General features: G+C 35.4%; 1 protein-coding gene across 3 annotated transcripts in view; it reads left to right on the forward strand.

Moving 5' to 3' along the window:
* Window positions 1-13068, forward strand: part of LOC142973614 (uncharacterized) — a 92513-nt gene that overhangs the window by 52997 nt on the left and 26448 nt on the right. Inside the window, exon 1 of one of the 3 annotated variants that reach the window (XM_076115491.1) lies at window positions 6566-7162. The exons of the other annotated variants lie outside the window; for them this stretch is intronic. Within the exon in view, the coding sequence (XP_075971606.1) occupies window positions 6648-7162 (515 nt within the window). The 5' untranslated portion in view covers window positions 6566-6647. Of the gene's footprint in view, window positions 1-6565; window positions 7163-13068 lie in introns of those variants that run through there. 3 annotated transcript variants of the gene reach the window in all.

A 13068-nucleotide genomic window follows, 5' to 3' on the forward strand; every position in this document is an offset into this window, starting at 1 on the left:
GTTATGTTGTTCATAGTCGAGTTTTCCTAAAATTGCCAAATAATATGAATAGGTAAGTACTTGTCTACGAATAGTGTATTCACAACAAATATTACATCAAAAAACTGAATGTTATAATATTTTCTTGTTTGGAAAATGGAACAAAAAGATCGCTACTTATAATAATATATAGTGTTGGATTGAATCGTGATCGGTACATAATTTGTATTTTTACCCTTTTATAGATGTTTCAGAGCAACCCCTAAAAGCTTTTAAGGTTCCCTTGACCGTTCGGTGTTGATGTTGACGTAATTTATTTTATGAGTTTTAGTAAAAGTTTACCGTTAGGAAACTTTAGTGTAGAACACACTTTGTAGCGTCAATTGCGTGTTGAAAATGTGAAAATATATTTTTATTTTTGACAAAAAAGGCTTTTGCTCTTAAATTACTTTTGAATACACTGGTTTTCTGAAACAAGCACCTTAAACAGAATTGTCTGGATACAAATGTCGGGATAATATTAACGATCAGCTAAATAGTGTGTAGGTGTACTTATACGAGTAAAGGCGATAATGATACACATACAGTGTAGTAGGTATTAGCTATGTAACCTAATTACCTACACGCTACGTCAGTTTCTAACACCTAAATATGAAGCTATCAACTAATGAGCCTTTAAACTTACGTAATTAGGCACTTAGATTACGTATTTTAACATAATGTGTCACCAGTACTTCATCGATTATTTAAGAAAATAAGTACTATGTATCCGTTAGTATTTTCGAAGAAATTTTTATTATGTATCTTCAAAAGTCTAGAATAATCTTTAACAACAATTTGTATAGCGAAATAAGAAGAACTATGCCTAAAAGTAATTGAGTGTTTGATCGAATCATCTTAAGGATCCAATCATCGAAAATAAACAATGCCCTATATTTGTTCTACCATACATTCAATAGGCAAGCACGTACATTCGACTGAAATGAAACGGGCCGCACAGTCATAGCTGCGAGCCTTGATTTATTTGTGATTATATACCGTTTTTCCATACATACTACGAACTACGAATCAATCAAGCTGACTAACGGACATTTGTCGATTAAACAAATATAGCACACACTAATCGTTATATATACTACGTTGCCCTTGGCTATAATATATCGTGATATTGAGCTGCGTTACTTCAGCGCTGTTGAGATCGTTGTTTATAAATGGAATATGTTTGCACTTCGTGAAAATCATAAACATTTATCGGGAACTTTCGGCGGACGGATTGTCGCATATGGTATACAATTATACAAACCAAACCACAGATTTGATTCGACAGCGTTATTAACTTAAATATAATTTATGCTTTAAGTTTATAAAGACGCTAAGTCCTTGGCAGAATTACACATTGGTTAATTGTATATTAGCGTTACACTGCAGAGTCCTTCCTTCTTTTACAATGTTTTGCGATCCAAGACCATAAAAACCACATTTTTTTACAAGCATTCTTAATGCAAACCAAGCATCACTTCAGCCCAACAGAAAAAGTATAATTAAAACGGCACTGGTATTACATTTGCATATATATGTTCTCTTTAGCATGCAGATTTGCTTGCTTTTTCGGTTTTGGGGTAAAACTCAAGATTGAGCGACGCCATACTTAAAAAAAGGTAAAGGTAAATTATTTTTTAAATAGGTATAAAAAAAGGAAAATTAAGTCAGCTTATAATAATTATTATCTTTTAAAATGTAATGATTTATTAATGACATTGAAATGCGCGTGAAAGTGTTATCGTACACAAGGAAGATGCAGGTGAGTACTTTGGCACTGTGCGATGTTAGTGCTTCGAGCACTCGGCACAGCGGAAGCGACTCCGATATGATTATATGTGTGAACGATACCTGGAAACACTCCGCAATAGCAACAACCGGCTCGTACAATACTGAGCACACCACATAATTCAGTAAGGTTACATTATAAGTACATACTTATCGGTGTAATATCAGATAGGCGCTATAATGTGCGCATAATATTAAGTTGGTCAGAAGGCTTTCAAGCTGAGTCGGTGACGGCGGGCAGGTGTATATTTTCGGATGTTGCAATTTACATAATTGAGTTCCGACGGGAACCTTACCAAATGTCTGGTTTTATATAAAAAAATCCTTGTAGACAATATTAGATTCTCCTCTAGGGCAATAATCGAATTATCCGCACATTATTATAATGGACCATTTACAAAGGTTGTTCTTTTCGCATTTTACTTTTTTGGGGAGTATCATTAAAAATAACTCCGATATAATAAGAGACATTGTTACATATACCTCTTTTTCTTGTGAACCTTGAGTGTTATTATTTTATGTCCTTTCGACTACCACTAAAACAAAGCTACTGACGATACGAGTCGAAATATCAACATTTCCGAAATAACACTTCAGGGTAACTACGCAAAAATTAAAGAAAGGAGTAAGCAATACCTAACAGTCAGATTAACGGCGTAGCTTAGTAGAATAGTTTTATCTACTATCAATATGACAATATGAGAGTGACCAATGGACCCCTTACGCATGTCCGAGGTCTAATATGATCCACAATAAACTTAAGATTTACAAAAGAACATCTTTACTTAACCCTTTGGGAATCCCTTCGGAGAATAACAGGCGTAACCGTTATTTAATAATTATTTTATTAAGAGCAAACAAAATTCTGCCTGAAATTTTCCGCGAATAACACATTCATACATGTTCCGGTTGAAATATGAGTGGAGACGTAAGGGTTAGCCACTGCGTGCCACTGAATTAAAGGACGTTTATGGCAAAGTAATTAATGTGCGGTAGACTTTAGTATATTTATTTGTATGTAACGTGAAATATTATTTCTATCGACGTTCTAAAAACCGCAAACCTGCGCTCGCTTTTTGGGGTAATTACAGCAGGTGGCGATGACTGATAGATTTATACGTCAGCAAGTATTGCTGCCGTACTGTACCGATTACTTAAATTCAACCACCGAACTAACAACCACCCTCAGCCTGTATTTCAATATCCAATGAATCACCAGGCTCACTAGTTGATCTTGCACCCCTTCTTACAGCGTCCGTGATGAGACTAACTGAATAATTCAAAATGTATTTAGAACAATGCTTGTAATAAACATCGTTCATTAAATTTGAATACCTACGCAACTAAATGATTCTGTCCAGATTTCCGCCAAATTCTATTATTATAATGTAACGTAAGCAATGTGGGTTTTTATTTATGGGTCATTGTCATAACCGCATAAAATTGTGTTACAAGTGGAAAATAATAGTTTAAATATTTATTAGGGAGCATAGTCTAATTTTATAGTCAAGATGATATTAACTATTATATGATTACGTATTTATAAATACAAATTAAATAAAAATTTAATATATACAAAATAGTTTCGAAAGAAAAGTCCGTTTCAGTGGACTGTTACTGTGCTCTCTCCTCACATAAATTTGTAAATATAAAAAAATATATATAATTGTATTAGCTTTTAAAGAAATTTTCCTAAACTAGACATGTTGTTCATCAAAATAAGTAAATGACAAAAAATTTAGATTAAAATCAAGACACTTCCTGCAGTCTAAAATTATGTTATTAAAAAAAACATCTATTCGATGGACTTATGTATTTTCACTACATATCTATGAAAACAATAAAATTTTGCGCAAGGAACGTTATTTATGAACACGTTATATACTCAGTTGCCCCCGTGTAGCGCCAGTTTCGTGTTGAACACGCACGAATAAAGTTACAGGTGATCGAAGGTAAATATTTGGCTGTGTCAAAGTTGACTGTGTCTTTTCGGTTCCTTCTGAATTTCGGTAAGTATTATCTTAATAATTTATAGTTTTACATAATAGTTAAGAGTAATATGTCATTTATCATTATAGGCTTGTAACTGTAACATAAGCTAAAATTAATGCTTGGTATGGGACATTTTGTTACGAAAGTATATTCGGTGGACATCTTTTCCGTGGACTTTCTTTAAATTTGTGTCCACCGAAAAGACGAATGTCTACCGAATGGGTGAAATGTTACATCTTTTTTCTTTTGCATCATCGTTTCGAGAATATTAACGCTTATTATAAATTTTACTGCGTACCTGATTGATCTATGTTTTAACGGCGGATTGTTACATTTTACGCATTTTATGTCTCTATGGTTTTGGTGTGTATGTAAGTTTTGCAAGTTGCTATTTTTTTTGTTTGTGCCTTGCTTAGAAAGGCTTGCTTTATTCCGCAGAATATCGCCAGAACCAGACAAAAAAAGACTGACGATAAGAAGAAGAAAAAAAGACGCGAGCAGAAGAAATTAAGTATGAGGAAAGCAAGAAAACGTCTTAAGGAAGATCCAGTAGCTTTAGAAGAAAAGCGGAAGAAAGATAGAGAGTATTACTATAAGAAAAACTCGCAAGGGAAAATTAAGACTACGTGTGCCGAGTTCTATTCTATTTTTCAACAACTGCTTCAGTCGATAGACAGGAAAAAGTCAGGACCAAGAACTATTAACCCCAAAATGAACGAATTTGAACCAACTTGTTCCAAGTTTCTGTGCAGACTAAAAAGTCGAAAATGCCTAGAGTATGCTGATATTTACTCAGACAACTCAGACAGTTCAAGTTCACCATCTGTATCAAGACCAGACATACCAAAAGAAGTGCACCAGAAGCAAATACCACATTTTTGGTCATCATCAGAGGATGAAGATATATTGTCCACCGAAAATACATAATCTTTTCGGTGGACACAGTAAGATTATTTTTTATTTATGTCTAATGACACCTCATTATGTTTTTGTTGATTTGTTTATAAATTAAAGAAGGTTTAATATTATTTTATCGTTAGTTAATTTGATTATGTTGATTAATTTCTTACTTAATTGCACTTTTAGTACATTCGGTAGACACCTAGGTCTTTTCGGTAGAACAATAAAAACGTATTTTTTAAATATCTTTTGTAATTCTTTACTTTGATCTCAAACAACAATTTATATTTGTTTTGATTGATATCTTTTAGTTAATAAATGTTTAATTCTTTAAAAAAACTATTTTTTTTTTATTCTTTTTATTTAGACCCTGTTTTGACAATGACCCTTATACAAAGTTCTAAACAGCAGTTTTGAACTAATATAAGACGTTCATAAATATAATACTGTGTATAGGTTGGATACTATATTTAGTTAATTGGTACCGTTTCTGCGCTTCGTTTAGCCATTTCGATTTACCTGTTCAAGGGAATTACAGATTTTTATAGGTGTGCGGACGAAATGGCCGCATGCATAATTCATGGCCAGGGATCCTAATAAGTGTCACTGTCAACACTGTTGTTGAAAATCTCGAAGGGTTCAAATCAAACAAATTCATGACAGTTATTGCTTTCCCGATTATCATAAATAGATTCAGTGATAAACGTGTTAAATCGTTTCAAATTGGATTTTTTGTTTGACTAAATCATTTTAGATTCGGCGTTCGCGTATCCGACAAATTTAAATGAAAAAGTGGAATTAATTTGCCAGTAAATACGGTGTTTCTACACGTCAAGGGTTTGGTGAGAAGCATCTGTATCTTATCTTCAGGACGTCCGATAGAGTGCCGTCATCATTGTGTCGCGAGCATTGTATGTCAGTCGCCTTTCAATCGCGAACTGAGACAACACGGAACAGCGAAAACTTGCGACTTGAACCATTTCTTAATAATAGTATTCTTGAATAAATATAAAACTGAAATAATAAAATAGGTCTCAAACAAAGATATCTTAATAATTTGAACATTCTGCTACTCATTGTTATTAGTACATTCATGTTGTTTGAACTTAAAATAGTCCTTCTTGAATATTGTATGTGTAGTACAATAATATTATACACCGTATTTTTTAAATTAAATAATAGGATTGGCTACTTAATGATGACAATTGTAAATAATAAGTAAGTATGAAGATGCGGGCTCTAGGCATCGCTGCGTGAGCATGCGAGCTTGTGTAGGCATTCTACTATTGAATAGTGTCGATGTAGCGGCCTCGCGACAACTTCTCTACTATCTGTTTCGTTTCCCGCCTCGGAGACAATTTAACTTGACAACGTGGACTCTACAACAAAGGCTGCTCGCTCTATTTACCGCTCAGCCTCTTCCAATGGGAGGGCTGTTCATACTAACCGCTTTTCTAACGTTAAAATTAACATACTTTCGGTAGCATCTAGTAAGAATCTCGTTCACAGACACTTTAACAAATATTAAAATATTTAAAGAAATCATTTTATTAAATAAACCTAAAATGTTTAAATGAATAAAATACTACCAAATAAGTATGTAGTAGTAGAAAAATGCATTAGACCATCGTGACGGTCGTACCTGAACGAATGGATTACAGTAATCTTGTCGGAGAAAGATTTGGCAATTCGAACGCTCGAATAAACATTTATTCGTAGTTGAGCGTTAAAAGGGAAGTCCAAACACCCTTAATCGTGCAAATACGAAATCTACGACATTCGAGTGAGACGTTACGTCGACGTTACCTTGTGATGTGGAGGAATATTTGTAAGCGTTCTTTGTGTGATCGGGGACGAGTGTAAACACGGGTGCGCGGCGCGGCGGCGTGACCACGCGGGGGAGGGATCGCGGCACTCGGGCGGCCGCCGCCGCGCGCTCCGCCCGCACCATGTCGGTGCGCGTAGACCATCGCGACCGCGATAGATTTTCCCGACACTCTTCCCGCGCTTCCGTCGATCTCGCTTTTCCGAGCAGCTCCACGCGAGATCATTCGTTCCGCTCGGTGCACTCAGCCCGCGTGCCGCGAGCAGCCAGCGATGATTTGATGGTGCCAGTGCGCACGCTGCGATCGGCCTCGTGTCGCGTAGCTCCGGGTGCACCCCACCGCTTGCGCCGCCACCACTCGTCGGCGGCTGAATGTGAGCGCGCGCGCCGCTCTCGCCGCCACACGCTCGAGCTTCCCAATAGCCGAGGCCCTAGCGTCCGCAGCCGGTCTCCGGAGCCACCACCTCCGCCCCCCGAACCCGAGGTCCCGCCCGAGGATGCTGGCAAGGAAGCTCGGCGGCGACGCGTCGTGGCGGCCGTGGCGGCGTCCTTCTTCGCGTTGGCGCTGGCGTCAGTCCTGGTGGTGGTGGTGACGCTGACACACAGCTCTGTGCTTCGCGCACACAACCAAACGGCCAAGTACTACACGTTCTCCGTGCCGCCGCACCATCCTCTCAGTGAGCCCCGTTCATGTTGCCCCACCGTCGCCCCTCCCGCTTCGCATGCGACTGTCTCCGACCCTGAGTGCCAGGGGCTGCGAACGTCGCCGCGGCGGCTCGTCTGCACATCACCGCCACCAAATGCGGTACATAATATTGTCCAATACACACATGAAAAACCCGTTTGGGGTCCATGATGACAAAACGCCGAACGATCTCGTTGTACCACCACCACATTGCTGACTCCAATTTGCTGTACGAAACTCTAATAAGCTGTTGAAAAGGAGTACGTACAGCTGATAATAATGAGTGGGTTCATGCGTTGGTGGTTTTAACATAATTGCCAGGCTTTTGTCAAATTAGGCCTCAGTACGTTCAGGCCACACATGCTACGCACGTTCGCAACCCCCTTTCTGCATGATTAGTACTGTATAATATTATATAGATGTCACGTGTTTGTGATGGTTAATGTTACTGTTAATTGCAGAGTATATAGTATCAAGTTATAGAATAAATAACTTGCAAAATTGCTTATATTGTGATAAATTAGTGCTGAAATTAATGTGTGCTTAATTGTAAAATGGCAGACTAATCGTACAATAGTCATCGAAATTACACACAAAATAATATAATTGCAGATTTTTAGGTGATTTAATTGTTCTGGTGAAGATCCGAAATAAAATAGGGGCCATATTTTTAATGGCGTTTAAATCCAACAACATTTTTCCAAAAATGCTCAACATTTATGAGTCTAGTTATAAAGGTAAATCGGATTCCAATTATCAAAAATCGATATACTTACATTTGAATTTTTTTATCTCGCCCCATTTTTGCAGAAAATGTACTTCACCAACTTCACAAATTCTTAATATATTCAATAGCTGGGTATCAATACAAATTCATTAAGCATTTTTTCAATTCATTTCGATGTTTCGAAAATGTTTGTTTTTAGGGAACAAGTAATTACAAACATTACAAGATTCACACATTTCATGAGCGGATATATTCCTACGAGGTATATTAGAATTGAATCCTAAAATAACATGCATAATACGCGATCCGTCAAAGTAAACGATGATGATAAATTATAAGAATTAACATTTATACAATTAAACCCGATTAATTTGTAAAAACATTACAAAAATTTATTACTTGTAATGCCTTATAATTCCTTTTTTTTAACAAAAAGCGACATTAAAACATAACGTCCTTTTAAAAGATTATTTTCTTTTGTTTTTGTAACGTTTTGATTTCCTCTCGCAAGGAGTAGGGATTTTCTTCTCATTAAAGTACTTGCGACTTTGCCCTATTAGAAAAGGCACGACTCAAAAGATATTTTATTCCTCGACAAGCAATTTAACGATGTAAAAAGGGAAAGAATTGTTAATAGTTTATTCAATAATACCACTGCTAAATTGATCTCAGAGCAAAAGCAATTGCTTTCGTATATTATAGATATCCCTGTAAAATACTTTCGTCTAGGTACTATCTAAAGTTTCATTAAAACTAGTATTGCAAGTATAAATGCAGCGTGCACGATAAGTTAAATTGATTGTACCTATTAAATTCTTTACGCTGTGATTTATGTCTCTAAGTTTGTGAAAGAGGTGAGCTAATAACGATTGATCATCGCAACCGAAAGAGTGGTGTTATATCGAGATGATGTGGATTATATTATAGTTCGCGCCTCAGTCATGATTCTTCGACCGAAAACTTTTCAAATACATCACTCATGTCAAAACTTATTATTAGGTAAATAGGTCATCAATACCAACTGACTTATAAGCTCCAGTTTACTCGGAACCAGGGTGTATGGCTCAAGAGATTATTCGTATATTTTATTCGATAAAGACTCGTTTCAATTCGTTTTGAAAAAAGAAGTGACAGATATTTTATGATGTCATAAATGCTGCCAGGTTTAAAAACATTATAAACACTATTTTGAAAACGGTAACTGACTATTATTATTCGCGAAATAGCTTCCGTTTCATATTATAGCCATTGATGTAGCTCACATCAAATTCTTGTTTATATTAGAAAAACGTATAAACATCGTGTAAATGCGGATGTGGTCAGTTTTATTATTTATGGATCCATAATAATATTTACGCAGCAGAATATTCAGAATTCAATATCACAAAATACTGGTACAAATATTTTAGGAACAATGTACAAAGTAATAAACGATTGTACAAAAAAGTGAAAAAAGACGACGGTCAATATTCAGTCGTTGAAGTTTTCGGCCTGTGTTTGGATTGCATTTTGATTTCTACCGTTTCCCGTCAACACTCTTAATTCGAAGTCGTCGCTAAGCTCATAAATCTGTTATTGACGTGTAAAGGAGTCCTCGGACGTTTATTTGCTGAACGGAATGGTTCGATTTATGAAAACGTGAATTTTCAGGCAGTTTCCTTCTTCTTAAATTTTAAAAAGTGGCAATTTATTATTCGCCGATATATTCAGACTATTAAAAAAATATTTTCATTTTCTGACTGAGAGTAGTATAATATGTAAATATTTGTATCAGCTAAACTATAATAAGAACAGGTTATTGAATGACGCCCAGTTTACGAGTACCGAGAGTTTCCAATAATAACTGAAGTGTTCCTGCATTTGTCTACCTGACAGTAAACTTACAATGCGACGTAGGTATTATTTTATCATGATTACGGCCTCGGTGTAAAATAAATCTTACTGAAAATCCTATAATATTTTAAATAAGTGCATATTCACGACGGAAATTAAAATTTTAAGAGATAGAAACTTAGACTTGACGGCAGTGGGTGGATCGAGTTTTTTTTTGCTTCAAGTATTCCAGACCAACGTCTACAAAGAGTTTAATTAAGGAAAATAAGAATGTGTTTCCTTGCGTAGTTTATTCTATTAATAAAATATCACTGAATATATGGGGAAACCGAGTAAAAACAGGGCATATTTCTTTTAAATCAGTAGGTATAAATCTGGAGTTACGCACGAAAAATATTATAAATATTTTTTGGTAAATAATAAATAAGCTGAAGGATTATTGTGCGTCACCAAGATCCACCATCACGCCAAATTTCAAATGTCTACGTCAAAAGTTTCTCCAGAAATACGTCTGTGTCAGACAGACGCCTAGTCGATGGAAGAGAGTTATCTTACAAGGGTTCCGTTTTATATTTTTAAACTGGATACCTTAAATAACTACCTTTTGTAATCAACAAACATTATATTTTCATATCGAGTGATTTAGAACAGGTTAAAGATTAAACGAGCTTTCGTTCGGGTTGATTAAAGTACTACGTACCTTATTAAAAATATTTGATGAGACGTAGCGCAAAATGTTAATTAATTAATGGGTCTATATCGTGTAGCTACATACATATTTAATTCATAATAGCAATCCAATATTTGGCCGTACGGGCTGTGGAGTGGGCCTTATGGTACGGTTATTTTACATTACAAAATCTCAAATTCTTACCAAGTTGTTGGAATGTTTCGCGAGAGTTCGACATTTTTGCTCTGGGTAAAGAAAATTCTTCTTTTGTTGTTTGAAACCATTAGAACAAAAGCAAATTAAAATGGAGGCGCGATTATTCTTATATTTTATGATGAATTTAATTTTAATAATTTTGTCACCCCTGAATCTCTGTGTCGTAGGGAAGTATACGGCGGAGTTTAATAATCGTGATTTAAGCAAGATTAATTAATTTTTCTATCGATAATTTTACAAATAAATTTGTTTTTTAACTACAATTATGCAATGAGATACGACTAAATAATGTTTAAAGTTATGATTTAATTCTAATGTAAAACATAAAATGTCAATGTCTCTACATTTATTTAAATATGTGCTTTTAACAGTTTGGACCGTGGGAACCTAAAATAAATTGATGATTTATGATCAAAACGTATCCCATTAATCGATAAGTCATAGTTAAAATGTGGCACACAAACTGTCTTCAATTTAACAAAGAAAAAGGTTTACAATGAATATCATCTCAAAAATTTTCCTCACCGCGAATAATAACTCCAGAAGAGTGGGTTTTCCTTTTACTCTTTTTTATAAATCATAAAGGGAAAGGGCCAGCAGCAAATTTAGGTTTAAAATATCCATCCAATGTGATGGCCGTAGGCATGGGCCCCAAGATTAATTATAACTTATTTCAAGTTGTTTGTGAATATTTAATTGGATTCCATAAAACACATATACAACCGACTTAAAACCCACATAATCTGTCACTAAAACGTAAGTATGGCAAATTGTGTTAGAGGTATCAACAGGTGTCATATATTTTTCATCGAGAATACAAAAATATCAATATTAAAAAAATTACTGGAGCATAAAGCGCAATCTAGGTTGTATTTATACCGAAATAGTCTCTGGTGCGTTCACCAACTTAGCAATATTTTTAACTATTATTTCAACTTGTAAAGTCAACAACAGATTTAAATAGTTTTTTTTACTTATCATAACGGGTTTACTAAAATTACAGGCACCAGTCTTAACAGCTGTGATAATAAAAAAAACACGCCGAACGGAAAATGTTGTGCCTAAAATTAGCTCTACGTTTTTACGGTTAACGTGTTTCGATACAGTTGATGAAAAAGTGTTTATAATTTAATCAACTTTGATACTCGAGTTTAGTAGAGCGAGTTGATGGCCCGTCTACCGGATTCATACGAAACTTTTTACTGAAAAGCACTAACAAGCAACCAGTGAGGCGGGGAAAGTAGACACTACTGAGCCACAACACTCATAGATTCATAGGTGCCTATATACATACTGAATATGGAACTTTTTTAATTTCACGCTTGATTCGAAAACTTCCACGCGAGTGGAAACAACCGGATGCCAAGAACTCGATGTTGTGTCACTCATCGAGCATACGTTTCTGGACGAATGATTTGCGTCATTTCAAAACATTACATTTAAATTGTTCCAGTGTATTTCAAAGCGATTGCTTATACACCCGCTTGTATCTGATCTGATGGAAAAAATAACCCTTGCTTACCAGGCCGTAACAAATATATTTAAAAATGCTCAGGTTTGTTTCGCAGCTTAACCACAGAGCGCAATTTATTACGCAAAATTCAATGATGAACATCAAAGTAACGAAGTTCTATATATAATTATATTTAATTCTAGAAATAATTTTCTATGTAATTGCTAAGTTTTGTTTCTGGGCTAACTTTAACCTAAAGTAATCTTAGACGTTCCTTCTTTGGTAACTATTGTAGCCCATCAACGGTGTAAATTTATACTTAGGAGAACAATGTTTTTGTTGAAAACAATAAGTTGTAATAGAAATTGTTTTGTATAAAACACTGACCTATTTTCGAAAATAATTATCCATGATATATCGCAATCTACAATAGCCTAAAAACACATAAGTATTCATTTACTTTAGGAAAATTAAAAGCAGCGCAGTCGTACATATTGCCAAACTATTACTCATATGCATATGATTAGACAACCTGGTAAATAGGAAAGATGACACTATATTTTGCAAAAATATGTTCTTTCTAATATGTATGATTAGTTCGTAATATCAGGTGGCAGTCTGATCGGAACCGGGTTATATTAGCTGAGTGAACACTATGCAAATGTACATAAAAGTAAGCTTTTAGTTTATGGCGTGGGGCGCGGTGCGGTGTCCTATTACGATTAGGACCGCAATACATCGCGACAGCCCGTGTACGAACACCTCGAGTTGTCTTGTCGTATATTTTAAGAATAATGTTATAAGGCCTTACAGAATGCTTTATTCAGTGTTTATGTATTCGGGAAACTACCCAAGTAAATCTATACTAATATAATAAAGCTGAAGAGTTGTTTGTTAAAACGCGCTAATCTCAGAAAATTCTGGTCCGATTTGAAAAACTCTTTCAATGTTAGATAGTCCA

The sequence above is a fragment of the Anticarsia gemmatalis genome, chromosome 6 (assembly GCF_050436995.1).
Source record: "Anticarsia gemmatalis isolate Benzon Research Colony breed Stoneville strain chromosome 6, ilAntGemm2 primary, whole genome shotgun sequence".
NCBI classification, from domain to species: domain Eukaryota; kingdom Metazoa; phylum Arthropoda; class Insecta; order Lepidoptera; family Erebidae; genus Anticarsia; species Anticarsia gemmatalis.